Genomic DNA, 20,538 nt, shown 5'->3' on the forward strand with positions numbered 1-20,538 from the left:
TAATAATATAATAAAATGTATGCTAATATAATATGTTGTAATTATATTAAGCACTACAAATATATGTTGTCCTTTATTTAAATACCATATCCTAAATACACAATAGCCTATTTGTTAACAACCTACAGTATTCCTACATTTCTGACAGGTTAAAGCCTACGGAAAACACTGAGCCCCACCTAGTATCAGTCTTGTGTAAAAAATTAATTCCACAGATTTGGATTTTTGCTCTTGTTAGAGAAATGTTTGATGGGGTTTTTGGTGTTTTTTTATTTGATTAATTATCAAACATTAAGCTCTGATGTAATCTGATACGACGCTCTAGTAAATATACAAGAATGATTTAAACTCTATATTTGGCAGTGTGCATGGACACTCATGGGAAAATGCTTGCGAGTTTCTGATCACATGACTGGAAGTGTAGGATTTGACTCCAGCTGGGAGAGCAGAGGAGAGGAGCGTGTTCAGCAATACACGCTTTCAAAACACTCGCATGTCCACGTCCCTATGCGTGGATCTGTCACGGAAAACTATTGCATCGATTTCTTAAAACTTTTAAAGCTTCTACCCTATTGCCTTTTTAATACATCAAACAAGGATATTTCGGCAGCGTCATGGGAATTGGGAAGTTTACCGGCTGCGCTGTGGAATAGCCCAAGTCGTGGATCCGATGTGTTTTCTTCAGTATCAGGAAGAAATACGAGCTAACTTGGAGAGAAGTGGAGAGGTTTAACTTCTTACTGACATTCCTCCTTTTTGCTTCCTTTGAGTTTGATTCAAAGTTATTAAGAGGCAAGATGGCGGCCGATTCCGTGCAGGTGAGGGAATTATTTTATCTTTTATGTACTAACGCCGCGCTTCAACATCGTCAACACTTTGATCTCGGCATCCATGTTTACATCTGTTCACTACTTTAACATTTCAACACTTATCTTAAGGATTAGATGGTAGCGACTTTTAACGGTGTCTGAAAGGGTTAAATGTGGCCTAGAAATATTGACACAGAGACCAACTGTTGCTTTAATCCCACCCCATACCTTTAGTTAAACTATCCATTTTATTGTAAATACAGTGTATTATATGTATAATGATATTGTATTTACATAACTCCAGTAGCATACAGAACAGCAGTTGCTCACTGTTTTTTACCTCTTTGTGCCGGTTCGCATAATGTAGCTTTTGTATAATGCTAACGTACATTACTTTTTTTTTTCAACGGCATATTTAAGTTACAGTAAGTTATGTTTGCTATGTTGACTGTGTGAAAAGTAAATAGGTTTTCTTTGTGTATACTGTCTAAAATTTACTAATAGTGTCCTTTCGTGCCTTGGAAGGAAATATTAAATTATAAAAAAAAACGTTTGGCTAAACAAGTGAATTTGTGCACATTAAATAAATGTAGAAACAGTGGAGCAGAACCTATCTTTCGTGTCTGAGTCGTGGGGGGAAATCTGGAGTAAAATCTATTATTAGTAACATATCCTGAACGATTCCACCCTAGCAACTCCCTGAAACACTTTTGAATGTACTGTGAGGCAATGTCAGTGTTTGTTTGCCTGGTTTTTATGAAACGCGTTTCTAAAAACATTCCCTTTGCACTTTGTTTTAAGGTGTCATTGTTACAGTGTAATTATATATTTAAGTACCGAGTAATATTAATTAACTAGTACTTACTATAGGGGTTGGTTGAGGGGTAGTTGCATGTAATTATATGCATTATTTACTGTTATTACTATGGGAAGTAGGCTACATGTAACATGTAACAAGAACACTGTAAAATAAAGTGTTACCAACATTCCTTTTAAAATTATGTGGGAAGTTACTTAAAGAAAATGTAGATGTAAAATAAAACTGAGCAGCACTGAACAATAAGCAAGTTTTGATTTATTAATGAACTTACTGAAGTAAAAACGGGCTTTTTGTGAATGAAAGGTCAGATATGTAAATGTAGGGTTTTAGTCCAGCTGTTGCTTAATTTGATGGTCTTCACATCATGGTCATGTAACTAAAGTTTGTATCTGTTATGGATCTGTTTATTTTTTATTGTAAGCCATGTTTCATCAAATATAATGCTATGTTGTGCTGTTTTGGATTTTTGATTCATATACTATAGTAAACCTTTTACATTTATTAATTTAGTTTGTGACATCTAAACATTGTACAACTGCTGTCATTGTAATGAGACATATGTTTCAAACTTCAAGATAGAATATAAAAATGCAAACAATTAATAACACACAGTAAAGTAATAGAATAGAAAGTGTAAATCAGGCACTTGCTAATATGATCCTTTTTGAACTCCTGTTATTTTGTTGTTTAGTTTGATTGATGTGCTTTGGTTGTCTCTTCCCCACCTAATTGCAGTGAGTCACAACTGAAACCCAACAAGTTAACTGTTACTCTCGGTTTGAATGTTCAGAGGGACTCTGGTGGGTTGGTTTTGGCTGGAGTGTGGGACAGGTATCCTCTTTGGCATGGCCCTTAACTGGAGCCAAATCACCAGTTATTGAAGGAGAGAGAGGCATTAGCTCAGAAATGCCACTGTCTTTGGGTGGGAAGTATTTGTAGAGCTGAGGGAAGAGGACGTAAGGATAAGCTATTTATTTATAATATATTTTTTTTATTGATACATTTATTTATTTAATAAAAATCTGTATTTAAATAGTATTGGTTAAAGGGTTAGTTCACCCAAAAATGAAACTGATCCCATAATTTACTCACCCTCAAACCATCCTAGGTGTATATGACACTCTTCTTTCAGCCAAACACAGAGTTATATAAAAAATATCCTGGCTCTTCCAAGCTTTTTATTGGGAGTGAATGGTACCATTTTTTTAAAGCCCGAAAAAGCGCATCCATCATAAAAGTAAGTTAATAAAGGCCTTCTGAAGCAAAGCGATGTGTTTTTGTAAGAAAAATATCCATAATTATAACATTATAAACTGTAATCCCTAACTTCCGGTAACTGCCGTCTGCGTGTTCACGAGAGAGTCAAGTTCCGGCATAGGACGTAGCGTAAGCTTAGGTGAGAGTAGACGCCTCTCGCATTTCAAATAAATAGGGCTGGGCCACAAACTCAAGCTCCTCCGACATTTCTCTTTAAAAATTCTCATTTTAAACTTCTAATTCGTGACCGGTGTTTTGTTTTGCCTGATCCTCTGCACTTCCGCATTCGTCAATACGTCATGTGTAGGGTCAGAGGTCACCCTTCCGCCAGAACTTGACTCGCGTACGGCCGTTCCCGGAAGCCAGTTATTACCAAGGGGGTAATCCAGCCCCCGGAAAGCGTACCTTACATAGGGGTAGCCATTGCCAACCAAGCCATCACCTGCTGTTAGCATCCCATTGACTCCCATTCATTTTGGCCTCACTTTGACAGTGAATATCTTTCCATCTGAGGCGTTTAAAGACTCCAATTGTCCATTGTTTATTTCTAAACAAACACGACAATGTATAAAATGCTCCATTACCTTGTAGCTTTCACTATCGCCCCGTAGAAGCCGTTTTTGTAAAACATAGGCTAACGATTGCGTCATAACCACACGACTCCGTCGCGCTGTACCGTATAGACCCAAGGAGAAGCTCGCAGCAATCTTTTACTGTCTATGAGGCAATCGGGGGGGCGTGGAGGCATAAACGCCGATAGAGATGTACTCAAGCTATACTTGAGTAAAAGTATAGATATCTTACCAGAAAATTACTTTGGCAGGGCTCTACATAGCGACCATTTCGGGTGCATTTGAGCCTGAAAATTACTGCGTGCGACTGCAAAAAAATATTTAGGCGCACCAGTGCGAGTGACCCGATCGATTCTCATGAATAGATGTATAATACAATCGGAATAAAAACTACAACTGCCAAAGTGCATCAACACTGACTGAGCAACAGTTACGTTTCGTGCTGCAATCAACTGCTTTTCATGCATTCTGTCAGCAGAGCATGTGCGAAAAACGTGTCCGACGGACTACACTTCAAAGATTGTTTACATGGTGAAACGGGTGTGATGCAGCCATGCGCACTTACCAGACGCCTCGGGCTGATGTTTCTTTGCAGCCAAGTCCAAATTAACTAGAAATACCACATTTGGATTATCATAAACAAGGTCGGGAATTAACGGGGGCTTGGGGCAAAAATGCCACCAAAAATTAATTAATACAAAATAATTTAAAAACGCCCCTATAGGAGTTCTTAATTTAATCTATCAGCTGCAGTCCATAACTTTTATTGTGTTTAAAAATGACTAGATGTATATATGAGTGAGTACATAATGAATCCATTTTCCAAACCGTGTTTTTATCTTACCCTGAATCACTGCGGTACACATACAATAAGTGTTTATATTCTGACTATCCAGTTCAGGCCGCAGCGCTGCCGAGGCACAAAGTCCCTGTGTGACTCGCCATTGACATAAACAGAGAGAAGTAGCACCGGCTGCAATGTTCTTCCGCAAGACGCATGCAGTTATGTTTATTAAGCACCAGAATGCCTAAAGTTACAGACTGCTATTACTCCGAGTATTGGCATAATTGCAAATGTGATACAAATGTTTTAGCCACATGTGAAAAAATGTGAAAACACTGTTTTAGCCACAATACTGTCTATTTCGTGAAAATCAAAACTACACCAGAACTGTTGCTCATCTCCAAGTAGTTCGATTCGAATGAATCTTTTTGAATGATTGAATGAATGAATGACTCGCACATAGACTTGACGCCACCCACTGGCGGTTTTTATATTCGTATTTATACTTTGCATGGACTTTTTATTTAAAATATAAATCTTTTTACTAAGTTTAAGTTTAACTTGTACATAGCCTATTTCTAAATTCAAAAACTTATATTTAAAACATTTATACAACATTATTTACCCATGCTGCATTAAGTCTATGTAAATGTGTCTAAACACCACTCCAGATAGAGCTGCTGTGCCACTTCTACAGTGCAAAGATTGATCTTTTGATGCTGATTTAATTAGATTGGTAACAGTCTGGTTGTGTCTTATTGCTCTAACAGAATTTATTGTTTAAATTAACATTTTTAAAAACAACATTTCTATTTTAAAGGAATGAAGAGATGATGCATACATTTAATAAGATTAGAAAACATTGCTCTTATAGTGGTGAAAATGCCCCTGGACATTAAATTAAAGGGACAAAGATTGTCCTGTAATGGGAAAGATATATTTGGAATGCATGTTATTGATCAGAAAGTGCTCCTAAATTTTTGACTGCTCCTAATTTTTTTTTAATTAGGAGCACAAGTGCTCCTCAAGAAAAATGTTAGCGTAGAGCCCTGTTTGGTAGAAGTTAAAGTCACTGTTTAGAATATTACTTGAGTAAAAGTTTTAAAGTATGTGATATTTATTGTACTTAAGTTATTGAAATATTTTTTAAAAATATTAAACGTACTTAAATATTGAAAGTAAAATTAAATTTAATGTTTATGCAAATTACAAAAGGAGCAAAATAAATAATCATTTTTGAATAATAGAAAGGCAATGTTGAGTTAAAAAGGCAATGTTTATTGTAAGTTTTAAATATTAAAAATTTAATATATTAATTATACCTTGATCATTCATGTTAATTCATAGTACAGTAACTCATTTAATATAACTTTAAAATGTATTAGTAAATGTTGAAATTAACAATGTTATTAAGCTTATTTAATGTTACAAATGGACCAATTCATTGAAGTGTAGCATTGAAATTATACACTTGTATAATGTATATTATGTGTATACTTTCACACGTTATTTGCTTCTATTTTAGAACACTTGATAATTATTTAATCAAAATATGTGTTACGCTGCATTCACACGGGGCGTCTGCGTTAAAGCTTGGCTGAAGCTTCGTGCTGATGCGACCATCATAGTGACAACAGCCAATCACACGTCTGCTCTGGGGTTGCATGAACGCAATTGGCTAGCGTCTGCTCTAGGGTATTTGCATAGGGCGATCTGATTGGATGATGCCTGCGTTGACGCTTGAAAAGTTGAGAAATCTTCAACTTCTGCCACTTGCAACGCGAGTGAAGCGGCGCGACGGAACCCACAATTCAGTTCGGCAACGCATGACGTCACCCATTCAAAGTAAATGAGAAGCGTTAACGCAGACGTTGTGAATGCAGCGTTACAGTGCTGATAAAAAAACACTGAAATCGAATGCATTTCTTATATGTTATGTTTCTGTTGGCTGCATGAGGATACAGGTTCCGACTCGCAGGAAATATGCAATTTCGCTGAATAATGAATGCATTAAAGTGAACAACTGGATAAAAACTCATGCAAAAAGATGGTAACAATCGTGACATTAAACAGTTGGGTCAGTTTTGAGTGTGTCTACAGAGGTACTACTAAAGTTCCGCTCAGCCCTGATGGCAAACACAGTGCTGTTCTCCATTTAGTCAACAAAGTAAATACTTTATTGATATGAAAACATATGGCGTACCATATAACATAGTTTTGTTGTCTGTGTTTTGAATCTGTTTTTAAAGTGTCCCGACTCGCGTGTCACAACAAACTCTACGAAGCATCGGTGAGTTTTTATTTGGGCTCTTGTACTGTATAATGACTGCGCACCCTTCTCAGCCGCTATTGCAATGGACGCAACCCGGAAAATGAAATCAGCCGCAGTTGTGCATCACTTGTTTGCACATGCTTGCTTGCAGTCTGTGTTCTTCTGATTTTATTTTGTAGTAAGTAACAAAAATGCTTTGGGGAAATGTATCGGAGTAAAAGTATACATTTTATGTAGGAAATGTAGTGGAGTAAAAGTAAAAGTTGACAGAAATATAAAAACTAAAGTAAAGTATAAGATTCTCAAAATACTCAAGTACTGTAACGAAGTATTACTTCGTTACATTACACCACTGGTTATTAACATGGTTTCTAAAGTTATAAATATGGACATTTTTCTTACAAAAACAAGTCGCTTCGCATCAGAAGGCCTTTATTAACCCCCTGGAGCCTTGTGGATTACTTTTATGATGAATGGATGTGCTTTTTTGGACTTAAAAAAAAAAAGTACCCTTCACTCCCCTTATAAAGCTTGGAGGAGCCAGCAGGATACTTTTTTTTTGATTGTGTTTGACTGAAAGAAGAAAGTCATACACACATGGCTTGAGGGTGACTAAATTTATGGGATAATTTTCATTTTTGGGTGAACTAACCCTTTAAGCAGTAAGCACCAAACAGAAAACAAACAATGGTATGCACTACTTCCTTTTTTCTTTCTTTTTTGTTTTAAACCAGTTGGGCTATGTAAAAAAGCCAGATGGATGTGTTTGGCCATCACTTCTCATTGTTTTGTAGTACCTTTGGTTTTGGTTTCAATCCCTTGCTGCATGCAGAGCTGTCTGAGCTGTCTAAACTAAACTGACAGTAGCACTGCACGATTCTGGATCAATTGAGAATCACCATTTTTTTTTTTTGGTTTAAAATGGAAAGAGCGATTCTAAATATAGACAACTAAACAAAATAACATGTAATTTACTACAGGTTCTGACAAAATGTTAATTGCTCCAATTTAATTAGCTTGAAATAATTATTTTAAAAAAAAATAGTTTTGAGTGAATGATTCAATGACTCACTCATAAAGACTTCATTACATTTCATTACTGGATGAATCAGTGTTTTTTTATAAACAATCCTGCTGGCACAGACAACGGTGCTTGCATCTGAACTATAACCTATCCCAGTACTTGTGTGATAATTTGAATTATTGTAAAACAGAAATAATGATACTGTTTATGAAGCTGTTTCATACCTATACATGACAATTGCTCTCTGGCTCAGTGGCAGCATGAATGTTCCCCTGTGATCATACTTGTCAAAGGTTGACATAGCCAAATCACAATTAGGAATAAGATCGCATGGGGGTTTGAATCGAGATCAGTCTTTTAATGATTAATCGTGCGGCTCTAACTGACAGCGTATATGCGTAAATATTGCTTTCCCATTTCTAACCAAATAGACTGCAAGGTACTGCCCAATATGCCATTGTAACCTATTGAAAAAATAAATATAGCTGTAGGTAGGGCTGGGCGATATATCGCATGACATTGTTAAGCGCATCTCGTCAGTAAAGCCGGTTCCTTGATTAGTAGTAAATCGCCATCACCTGCTTTCAGATGGAGCGGCATTTACTACACAGAGCCGTAGTTCACTGACAAGCTGAGCCATATCGCATTAATTATCGCAGGCGATACGTCCGCGATAATTAATGCAATATGGCTCAGCTTGTCAGTGAACTACGGCTCTGTGTAGTAAATGCCCTGTGTAGTAAATGCCGCTCCATCTGAAAGCAGGTGATGGCGATTTACTACCAATCAAGGAACCGGCTTTACTGACAAGATGCGCATAACAATGTCATGCGATATCGCCCAGCCCTAGCTGTAGGTAACATTTTTCAGAATGCATATGCTATAGGAAGTTATAATGAAGAAGTACATGAAATGGACTTCTGTGTTGATAAATGTCAGATCAGTCAAGTAACAGGGTTTTCTGAACTGAAGCTGGACGATGACATCACTGTTTTCTCCAGAGCTGCTGTATAGATAAATTAACTAAATTAATAACTAGTGTTTTTTCCAATGGAAATTAATAAACACTGAACTTACTTAAGCTGGACAATGACAATATTTTCTTCTAGAGCTGCTATACAGCTAAAATAAACGGTTGCATTATTTTCCTGTTATCACTCTAAAGCTGCTTTGAAACAATCTGTACTGTAAAAAGCACTTAATGAATAAAGGCTTGACTAAACAGTATAACAATTTATCAGTAAACTTAAATATACCTGTCAGAATTTCTAAATTTATATATATCAAAATAACCGCTCCACTGGGTGAGCGCGTTCATTAGAAGGTTTTACCTGTCAATGTCAAATGCTAAAAAAAGTATCATGGCTTATGGGTCAACCTGGTGCCAAATTTGTTTCCGATGAGGAGTGGGACTCTCATGTAAATAAGGTAGTGGGGCTGAATTGTTTGAATTATTTAATATTTATGAATGATTGAATGTTTATTTATTAATATTGTTCAAAATTATTACATTTATTTTTGAATGTTCTTCTTTGAATTGAAAATGTGACCTAGTTGCTAGGCAAACATACACCATATCCATCAATTAGCCACAGACCGTTTAAGAACCGCCTAGTCAGACAGGAAGGGGCAGCCTGACCAATGTGTAAAACGAACAAATGTTTTTTTTTTTCTTTTCTTTTTTCTGTCTTTCTGTCCTTTAATCTGTCTGTCCTTTAATCCAAATTTTTACTTGGCTAGTCACCTGACATAACACATTATTCACTTTGTTTAATCTAGTCCATAAAGCACTCTGTGCAAGACGCTTCCTGAATGATCCGTGCCGGAGCACAAGGTCTATTGGCTTACAGTATGTGTTTGCTGTGAGTTAACTGCCGTGGTGAAGGTAATGGAGCAGATAAGGTTTTGGGGTAGAGGAGAGTCGTTTCACTGCTGTGGGTCATGGTAAAACCATTATAGAATGAGGTCTGAGATAAAACTGAAAGAATGATCTCAAACCCTCATTGGCTCTGAGCTCATCCATGACTCTCTTCAGTGGGTGGAGTCTCAAAGAACTGGCCAGTCACTGATGATGTCATGGAGTTCCAGCTTAGTTCTGTGGAGGTCATCATATGTCTTCTTTCTTCCAGTTTTTGAACATGGACACTAGAAACTTGGAGATTTAGTAAATGAATAATGTATGAAATGTATATTTATATATTTAATATTATAAATATATTTTTTATATAATTGCAGGTTATTATTTGTTCATTATATTTAATAATTTTCTGTTATATGCATGCACTAATATGTTTTGTTTTTTTGTTTTTTTGTTTTTTATTAAAGACATGCTCACCAAGGGTGGAACATTTTAGATGCATTAAAAATAATTGTAATTTTCTCATAGAGAGGAACTCAGAATGTCAAAGAGTGAGAATCTGTTGTATCAGTTTCAGCCTTTCTCTCTCTGTTTGCGTCACTATTGTCCAGTATGTCTCTCATTGAAACAACTCTGACCGCAGTAAGGAACAGTCGTTTCAGAGATTCCGCTTATTTAGATATTTCTTGTACTTACAGAATGATATGTGTAGACAAGTTTAAAAAGGTTGAATGCTGAAGGGTTGATGCTCTACTGCAGTCTCCGTTACAATAAAAAAATTGCAATGCAGTAGGAGGTGATAGGGTTTGTGAACCTTATCTGTGAGAACCTTTGTCTCACAGTTCGGTTCTATTACGATTATCATGCCATCGATTCGGTTCAATTCGATATCACGATGCATCACAATGCTTTGATGATGCACTGCATCCTCATGTATACAATTTTGTCAGGCAGTTATATGAAATGAACCTTTAATTTTACCTGTTTAAAGAAAACTTGCTTCTTGAATGTATCAAACAAAACTCAAGTCTGGGCACAGAAGACAACAGGAGCGTTTTGAACAAATACACAAATACTAAAAGCCAGTTCAGGAGGTGATCTAAATGCATCTAGTTGTTGAAACCACAGATGTAAATTTTACTCCTCGCAACAATGCTATAAAAAAATTAACATGTGAGAGCGTTATGGGCTATATGACAGCGCTATATAGCTGTATATCTCTTCATCAAGCAAACTACTGAAAGTAAAGGTGCTCAACATACAAGCATATTCATTAAAAGTAAAGAAACTGAATGATCTTACCAGTGCTGTTGCACGCTCTCCTATTGCGGTCTTTGATTATGAAATGAGCTGATGATTAATAAAAAGCTGTTGTTCTCGGTGACAAGAACTACAATAAATATGCATATAGTGCGGGAATTGAAGATAGGATTTATATCCGTTTTGCGGAGATACATTTATGTGCCCAAGTGTAAATGAAATTGATAAATCAGATAGCTTTGATTTACACACAGCACGTCTTCTCCAGGTCGTGCTTACCAGGTTGTTCATAAAAGCCGAAATGTGCCCAGATGTCTGCTTTTAAAGTAGTTGGAGCATTTGAATTACTCACACTCGCGTCTCGCCTCCCACTGCCATTGTATGCTACCGCGACAAATGACGTCAGAAAAGAATCAGTACATTATATTCGGTTATGGTCTATTACTGAACTGATACCGAATCGTTCTTGTCTGCATCGCGATGCATCGAAGAAACTATTAATTTCGACACCCCAGTAGGTGAGCTACTGAGCAAGTTTACTATATAAGAAAAGTCATACATATGGAGCTGTTATGTGATATGAACATGTATTATTTTACTAATCATGCACAGTTGTAGAAGTGTTTTGACTGGTCATACCATAGTATTCTGCAAGAAAGAAAAAGAGCAGAAAAACTCTTTATTAATGGATAATCTGCCCCTGTAATCGCAATAGAGTAAAATTTGCTGGTGTTTTACTGCCACTAGTGTTCATTTCAGCTGGAAACTGCAGTAAATTATATAGGATTGTTTTTTTGAGTTTTGCAAAAATTTAGGTGAAGGCACGTTTTTCCAACAAGACTTTTCCCTTTAAAATGATCAGTGACAAATTAGTTTCTCACAAATTCTCACTTCTCACAATCTTGTACATGTATGTAAATGGTCTGAAGGTCTTTTCTACCTCAGTGTCACAGGCCATGTGGCAAACTGCTATCTGCTGTATGGCAGGTTGTTATGCAATGTGGCGACTGTGTTCCCAGTGAGTGGATTTGTTCCTCAGCCAGGTTCTTCTCACAGGGTGGGGTATTTGTTACTGGAGAAAAATCCAACTGAGAGTCTCGGCCGACGTCCTTTTTGTTCTTTATTTCTTCCTTTTCTTTTTTATGTACATTTTGTATATGTTATGACCCCACACACACACACACATACACAATTCACTGACTCATGCTCTTGGCGTGGTCTTTCTTTAGCGTCAATTCCTGGCTTTTCTGTTAGCTGCATTACTTTCCGTTTTCAGCCAGCCAAAGCTACATGACTCTCCACAGCCGGCACACAGAAGTTTCCCTGTCTCTCACTATCCACGTTTCCATTACAGATTTGCGCGAAACTTTTGCAATATTTTCTAAATGTCGATTAAAAAAACTTGTGAAATGACTGTTGACTTTCCGTTAACTGATGTTATGCGACTAAAACTAGGTAGGTTTATGTATATCCCAGGCACCGCACTAGCCATTATTTTTAATCGAAGGAGACATAGACGTATCCAAGGATTAATGGCAAGGAAAGCCCCTTATACTTGGGAATGGCCACGTATGAGGTGTTTCTGGGTGTTTCTCCGTCAGTCTGCTTTGAGGTTTTGATAAATTGTGCCATTTCTTTGTTGTTTAGATTGAATCTTTTTATGAGTTTAATAAAGAACTCTGTCTTGTCTTCTGTCCATTGTATCCAAACATTTACCATGCCATCTATGTAAATGCAAAAAACCCACCATTGGTTACTTTGCAGTTTCCATTGCGGTTTTGCTCAATATTCCTTTTTCAAAATGCCTGAAAAACCACCTCATGCAAGCATAAAATCTTTTTTCAGTAATTGACCTGTTTCCATTGGGTATATATGCAATTTGCAATTTGGATGGTAATGGGAATGGCTGCTGCTGTATATCATAAATCTGAGAAGGTGAGGATGTTTTCCAGCCACACTTACCGCTGACGCATCGCACTGCACCGCAACAACTAGAAGCTGTCTACACTGGACACGACCGTTGCAAATCCATTTGTCCTTCCTATGAGAAATATTGTGCTTGGGGTACGTCATAAATAGAACGAACCATCAGTTTACTGTCGAGGATTTGTTGTCGTGCCGCTCCACATACAGTGTAGACAACATCATTGTCTTTTGTCGCGTTTAGGGCTGAACGAGTTTGGAAAATAATACAATTTTATAATTTTTTTAGCAATATTGCGATTTAATATGTGCTTATTTTTTAAGATCTTTATCTTCTGTACTATTCAACAATAAATCATTGTATAGTTATGGTGGGAATCTTTAGGCACCTCACGATCCGATTCCAAAACAATTCTTGAACTTTTACTTATAAATTAATCTCATAGATTTAAAAAAAAAAGATTGTTTTATTAATATGTAATTAAAAGTACTTTTTAAAATGATTACACATTAGAAAATGTAATTGATACATTTGCATGTTAATAATTTTAAATAATATAAACTAATATAGTTTATAACACCGTTTATAATATAGTTCAAAACAATAAATGCTAGTGAATGATGAACAAAGAGTTCTTTCAATATTTAAGAGTATCTGAACTGCGAGTGATTTTTCTCTTTCTCAGCTTTACTGTTGCTTGATTATGGTGACATCATAGAAAGAGGGAGATTTGCATTCACACTAATGCACAGATCTCTTTTGAATTACAACCCCAAATCAGAAAAAGTTGGGACAGTATGGAAAATGCAAAAAAAAAAGAAAAAAAGAAGTGATTTCTAAATTTACTTTGACTTGTATTTCATTGCAGACAATATGAACACAAAATATTTCATGTTTTGTCTGGTCAACTTCATGTCATTTGTAAATATGCATCCTTTCCTGTCATTCAGACCTGCAACACATTTCAAAAAAAGTTGGGACAGGAGCAATTTAGGGCTAGTAATGAGGTAAAATGGTTAAATAATGATGTGATTTGAAACAGGTGATGTCAACAGGTGATTGTAATTATGATTTGGTACAAAAGCAGCATCCAAGAAAGGTCTAATCCTTTAGGAGCAAAGATGGGCAGAGGATCGCCAGTTTGCCGACAAATACGTGAGAAAATTATTGAAATGTTTAAAAACAATGTTCCTCAAAGAAAGATAGGAAGAGATTTGGATATTTCACATTCAACAGTGCATAACATAATTAAAAGATTCAAGGAATCTGGAGGAATTTCAGTGCGTAAAGGACAAGGGCGCAAGCCTAAGCTGAACAACCGTGATCTCCGATCCCTCAGGCGGCACTGCATCAAGAATCGTCATTCATCTATAAGCGATATCACCACATGGGCTCAGGACTACTTTGGCAAACCTTTGTCAAGTACCACAATACGTAGTTACATCCACAAATGCCAGTTAAAACTGTACTGTGGCAAAAGGAAGCCCTATGTTAACAGTGTCCAGAAGCGCCGTCGACTTCTCGGAGGCATCTGGGATGGACCATCACACAGTGGAAACGTGTACTGTGGTCAGATGAATCAGTATTTCAGGTATTTTTTGGGAGGAATGGACGCCGTGTGCTCCGGACCAAAGAAGAAAAGGATCATCCAGACTGTTACCAGCAACAAGTCCAAAAGCCAGGGTCTGTCATGGTATAGGGTTGTGTCAGTGCCCTTGGCAAAGGTAACTTGCACTTCTGTGAAGGCACCATTAATGCTGAAAAGTACATAGAGATTTTGGAGCATAATATGCTGCCTTCAAGAAGACATCTTTTCCAGGGACGCCCATGCATATTTCAACAAGACAATGCAAAACCACATTCTGCACACATTACAAAGTCCTGGCTGCGGAGGAAGAGGGTACGGGTACTTGACTGGCCTGCCTGCAGTCCCGACCTGTCTCCAATAGAGAATGTGTGGCGCATTTTGAAGCGCATAATGCGACAACGACTGTCGGTACTGTTGCCCACCTTAAGACTTGTTTGCAGGAAGAATGGGACAAAATTACACCTGAAACACTTCATCACTTGGTGTCTTCAGTCCCTAAACGTCTTTTAAGTGTTGTGAAAAGGAATGGCAACATTACAAAGTGGTAAATGCTTTACTGTCCCAACTTTTTTTTTAAATGTGTTGCAGGTCTGAATGACAGGAAAGGATGCATATTTACAAATGACATGAAGTTGACCAGACAAAACATGAAATATTTTGTGTTCATATTGTCTGCAATGAAATACAAGTCAAAGTAAATTTAGAAATCACTTCTTTTTTCTTTTTTTTTGCGTTTTCCATACTGTCCCAACTTTTTCTGATTTGGGGTTGTATAAGATGTGGTTTGCCCTCTTTGTTTAATTCCTTAAGACATTACTGACTGTGTTTACATTAATTTTGCGTCATTAGAGCATTTTGAGACGCGCACTGCCGCATGCGAGAGCACTCTTCACAAAGCGTGGCACGAACATTTGAAACTGAAAGTCTTCTGTCAGTGAGTTTCCTATTTTTAATATATAAGAACACTTAATTCCAAACCACATAAATTAAACCTTCATAGAGCATTTGTAAGGAAAATACTGACGGGCGAGAACACGCTCTGTAAGCGTAACATATGCGCTGTGAGAAACGTGCACTTAGCTTGATATCCTGTGCAATGAAGCCCGCAAATGTCATTGTAATTTGTTTCAACCTTTACAATGCGTTATGAAATATTATTTTATGGTTTGAGTGGTGTGTGTGGTTTCTAAAACACACGCAGCGCCATCGTGCACTTGCAGTTAAAAGCTAAGCTCAGAATCTATCCAGAATCATTGGAGAGAGAATATTTTCTCCCACCCCTATTGAATAGTACGACCAACACTATAGAGTCTGGGAAACTACGTCATTGCGCATTGCATTATGGGTCATCGCCACCATGTTTTAGGACACGCTCAGGAGCGTGCAATGATAACAAATGCGAATCACCAGAGAAAAAAATGACTGTATTTACGTTAATACTTTTTAAAAACTGCTTGCACTCACTTCGATTGAATGGACTAATATTTGAATATCTTTTACGTACATGAGCTCTCAGTCATGCGGCCAGGACATTGCACATATTCATAACGTTTCATAAGAAATCATACGGCCGCCTTCTATCGCACCACACACACAAGACCACACATTGGTTTGTCTTTGGCAGTTTATTTTTTAATAGCCTAACTAAAAAGACTGTATCTGATATGTAAAATAATAAATAGCCTACATCTTGATCTCAACCTGTGGATCATTTATTCAATCAACATAGCCTACATCATATCGCCCTAATTCCTTAAAGTTAAACATTAAGGGATAACCGATTATGGCTCGTAATGCAGCTTTGAAATTATATGTATTTGAAAGCGCTTTAGCCTACAGTACTAAAAAGTTTTACTGGACTTAAATGGAACAAGTACAATATTCCTTCTACTGAGAGAATCTGACCAATGAAGCATTTCCAGACGTGTTTCATACATTATTTATGGTGTGAGCACATACAAGTGGTTCAGAAAGTATTAATGTGTAATATATCTGTTATAAATAATAAAAATTATAAAGACACATTTTGGTTAAGTTGTTTATTTTCACTGAGTTTTACTTTTACTTTCACTTCTTGTTTCCAAGCTGGTAAACTGAAAAATTGCGCATTATTTAAGATACGTTTTCCACGCAGGTTGTGAGAGCGGCTATAGCAGTCCATAACACAGCAAGCGTAGACCATTCTAATGTTTTTTGAACTGTATAATACAAGTTTTGACGTCTACCTCCACTACTACTCATTCTCTAATGTAGTGTACATGTCCTAAAGTCCACAAATGCATTGCGTTGCTGACGTCACGTTCCTGTTCTCTATATTCGAGCGATTAAACACAAACGGTTCTTTCCTTTAGGCCAGGCTTGTAGGTGTAATGTGCCAAGCTGATGCTTCTTCTGCAGACTGCTTTACTCTCATGGTATTATGGTAAATGCAATTAATCGTTCAGCCATAGTCGTGTTTCATCGCGCCGCTCCGGTTCGCTGTAGACACTGTGTTAGGCTTTTGGTTCTTATTACAAGAAGTTTACTTTTAATTCGCCTGCCTGTGAACCATCATCCACTGCCTCCTCATGACTAGGGCTGGAACGACACTTCAACGTAATTGATTGTTGATTAGGCACTAGGGGTGGGAATCTTAAGGCACTTAACCGATTCCGATTCTGGGAGTAACGATCCGATTCCCAAAACGATTCTTAACATACATTTTTGGTAACTAATTATCCTGCTGTGCAAATACATGAACTTTACATTTTAACAAAAATTGGAGCTAATGTTTTTTGTTTATAGTTAGAATATCTGTTTGACAGTATTGCCATATTAAAAATTATTATGAAGATTTCTTTCAATACTTTTATTTTATTAACGAAGTTATATTCAAGATTAACAAGCTCTAGTGAAACATAGTAAGCCATACAATTGCAAAGAACAATCATTAAGAATAAACAGTTCTCAATTTGCAACTGTGACAATTTTTCAGTTTCTTTAGAACATTTTAACAAAATTTATTTAAACCAAAAAAAGGTTTACTTTGGTTAGAGCCACAAAAAAATCTTTAAAACATAGGCTAATGCAGAAGAAAAACAACTTTAGCGCTCGCTGAGAAGCCAAATTCAGTGTGTGCGCATAACATCTCACATGAGAGAACTTGCCGAGCTGCAACAGTCATGTTAGAGACATTCACGAATCACTCACCAAAACGAAGTCTTTGTTCAGAATTTTCCATTCTTTTGAAACATTGTGCAGTAGTTCAGCAATATTCAAGAAGTCATTCCAAAAATTATGCCACGGATGTTGGTAGGTTTATGTATATCCCGGCCACCACCAGCATTAATGGCAAAGTAAGCGCCTTATAGCCTACTTGAGCACCACTTTGTTATTTTGGTTCAGAATTTCGTTTGTTGGAAATATGAACTTAATTTAGAAATGCTTTTGAAATGAAAAACTTTGCATTTAATAAGCAAAATACATTTTTGAAGTGGGGAGGCAGCCGCAGCGAGCGCAGACAGAGCAGCCAGAGAAACAGAGGAGCGACTGATGTAAGGCGTTTGTGCAAAATTGCGGAAAAACTGCATAAAAAGTGCGGGTGTTGAACCCTCTCACCGGGAAAAGTGTCCCCACGGGTGCGACGCCCCTGAGCGGTCGCAGTTTGTCCATTTTATCTTAAACGAAGCCAATTCACCAGCATACGAATGTTCGCCTATCAGCGGGTTTTTCTGTTTGGCCAGTGACCACGCGCGCGCAGTGGTGAAGTGGCCGTTTGAATTTAACACAGAATCGATTCTGAATCGTTAGATAACGTATCGCGATGCATCAACCTTTTCTCCCACCCCTGTTAGGCACTGTTTATGTTCATCCCTTATCCCCTGTCAAGTTTCACACTAAACAAAACTCTAACAGATGCTAATGGCTAGTATGGCAGCGTTGCTCAAACGTACGCTCTGTTTAGTATTACTAATAATTTAAAGTAGTGCTGGGGACATTTTTTTCCGTGATTAATCACATCCAAAATAAAAGTTAGTGTTTACATATTGGATGTATGTGTACACACTAGGGGTTGCACAGACTAGTCGACTAATCAACTTTAATGCTCTGCCATGATGCTTTAAGCTTGATGTCTAGTCGCTGGCCTATAGAGAGGGCGCAACAGGATAAGCCATTCCCTGACATGCACGCTCTGTTCCCCACAGTTAAAATGAGAAATAGATTCATACTCCGAGAGCTCTCCACAAGACATGTTTGATCATGCCATCTGGATGCTTAAAATTGATCGGGAGAATGCACATTTTAAACAGTTTCTTGTACACATAAGTTAATCACCATTCTAAACGAATGTATGTTGCATTGTAACGCACATCACACAGAGATCGCACGCACAGCAGAGACTCATTCAGTAGCACAGACATGTATTGTCAACACTGTTCTGTGATTTATCAATAAAATAGCTTAGAAACTTAAAAGTTCTAGCCTATATTTCTCTAGTCTAGTCACATTTACAGTTGTTTTGAAAATTTGTGATCGAAATTTCAATAGGAATCTTGTCAATTGTGTAGGGGCAATTGATTTACCCATGCAGATTTCACAATGGGTTCAAGTTGGTCAGATGAATTTGCCTCGTTGACCAACCTGCTTGGTTTCAAAGTGACCTCTGTTGTGAGCTGTGCTTTATACATCACTACACTACTGAAATACACAATGGACCTTTTTCCGCACCTTCAAATGTGAGGAATTGTTGGTGTCTCTTATGCTTTTCTAGTAGCAAGTCTACATGCAAAACAAGCAGCTTTGTAATGTGGCCAGATGTAAATTTGTACTTTGTGTCGTTCTGATTGGTTGAATTTGAGGAAGGAGATTTTTAAGGCAGCTGGAACTGCAGTGTGGTTATTGTCTTTGACCCTCATTATTGTAAGATCACCATGACCTCTGTCCGAGTTGCTGTAATTTAGCAATAGCTTAATACAAGGCTTATCCGACATCAGGCTTACCTTGAATGGAACTCTTCGCTGCCAAAACTGGTTTCCACATTCACAGTCTGTCCCTGTTAGAGCTCTGTGCTGCTTTATAGTTTTACATTTAGAGTGGGAATGTATATTTCGAGAGATTGCTTGAGGGGTTTTGTGCTATTAAGAGGGAACAATGTTGGGATCTGTGTGCACAGCTGGAATCGTCCATTTCTAGGTAAGAACAAGTTCTGTATTGTTTGGTTCATAAACTATGCACATGTTTTATTTACCTTTCTTTTTTTGTTATGTGATTATAGAGGATGGAATCTTTGGGTTACTTAAAAGCCTAAAATAAAAAGAATAAGCATGTATAATAACTATATTAAAAATACTATGAAAGCATTTCATTTTAAAGAAAAGCTGTTACAGTAGTTGTATTTTAATGAAAGCAGTAACTATATTGTTATGGGGTATAAATGTAATATCTTCACTATATTCAGATAAGTGAATGTGTGTGTTCTTTTGTTTTTCTTTAGTGTGGTAAGTTTTACAATGTAATGTTTATATTTTAACCTTTTTTTGGGTTAAATTATATTTCGATTTTTAAAATATAATATAATATTTATTTATATATTTATTATATATGTTACATATTTATTATATATCACTTTATTATATATATATATATATATATATATATATATATATATATATATATATATATAATATATTATATTTTCTGCGGGACAAGATATATTTTTTTATTTATTTATTTTTACTTTTTTCAGATTAATCGAAGACATAATCAACATATTTATCATTATCAAAATAAATGTTATTGTTAATGTTATTGCAGCCCTAGAAGAATCATGATGCATTGAGGAATCTGTTTTTATTTTTATTTTACCCCTACTGATACTGACATTTATTTCTTCCAGATATGGTCTATAGCCTTACGATTTATAGACTGTTGCACTTAAAAGCTTGTGGTGACCTTCCAGACGTTTATACTTCCCTTTTTTCAGGAAGCCTCTAGTTTAAATCACACCACTTGTTTTTCTCTCTGTGTGGCCGCATCTAGTTGATTTGAAGCAGTTGGGCTCCTCGGTCAGTGATCTGTGTGTGCTGACCCCACCCTGCTGATAACACACGCTCTGAATGCCAAACCCCATGTTTGCTGTATGTCTATAAATCTTTCTCAGGAGTGGTCTTCTTATTCACTGTGCAGGCATGTTTGTGTGAACTTTGAGAACTACAGGCCATGCTGTAGTGAGAAGGCAAGGCTGTGAACCGACATAAGGTGGAAAATTATTCTCAGTTGAACTTGTTTTGATATATGCTTTGACCTTGCAAATGCAGTTTAATGTCTAGTTGTGTTAAATGGATGCAAACAAACCGTTCTAAAGACTGTAAATGGCTTATAAAGCATTGTG

The 20,538-nt window shown here is 36.9% G+C and overlaps 1 protein-coding gene across 3 annotated transcripts in view; it reads left to right on the forward strand.

Moving 5' to 3' along the window:
* The first annotated feature begins 406 nt into the window (after positions 1-406).
* pkn2b (protein kinase N2b) overlaps positions 407-20,538 on the forward strand; it is a 66,576-nt gene continuing 46,444 nt past the window's right edge. For 2 of the 3 annotated variants that reach the window (XM_079841792.1, XM_079841793.1), the window contains exon 1: positions 407-818. In XM_079841792.1, coding sequence (XP_079697918.1) covers positions 798-818 — 21 coding nt within the window. In that variant the 5' untranslated portion in view covers positions 407-797. Of the gene's footprint in view, positions 819-19,164; positions 19,341-20,538 lie in introns of those variants that run through there. The other variant, XM_079841794.1, reaches the window with a different exon arrangement.

Source organism: Gobio gobio, assembly GCF_949357685.1.
Source record: "Gobio gobio genome assembly, chromosome: 17".
Lineage (NCBI taxonomy): Eukaryota > Metazoa > Chordata > Actinopteri > Cypriniformes > Gobionidae > Gobio > Gobio gobio.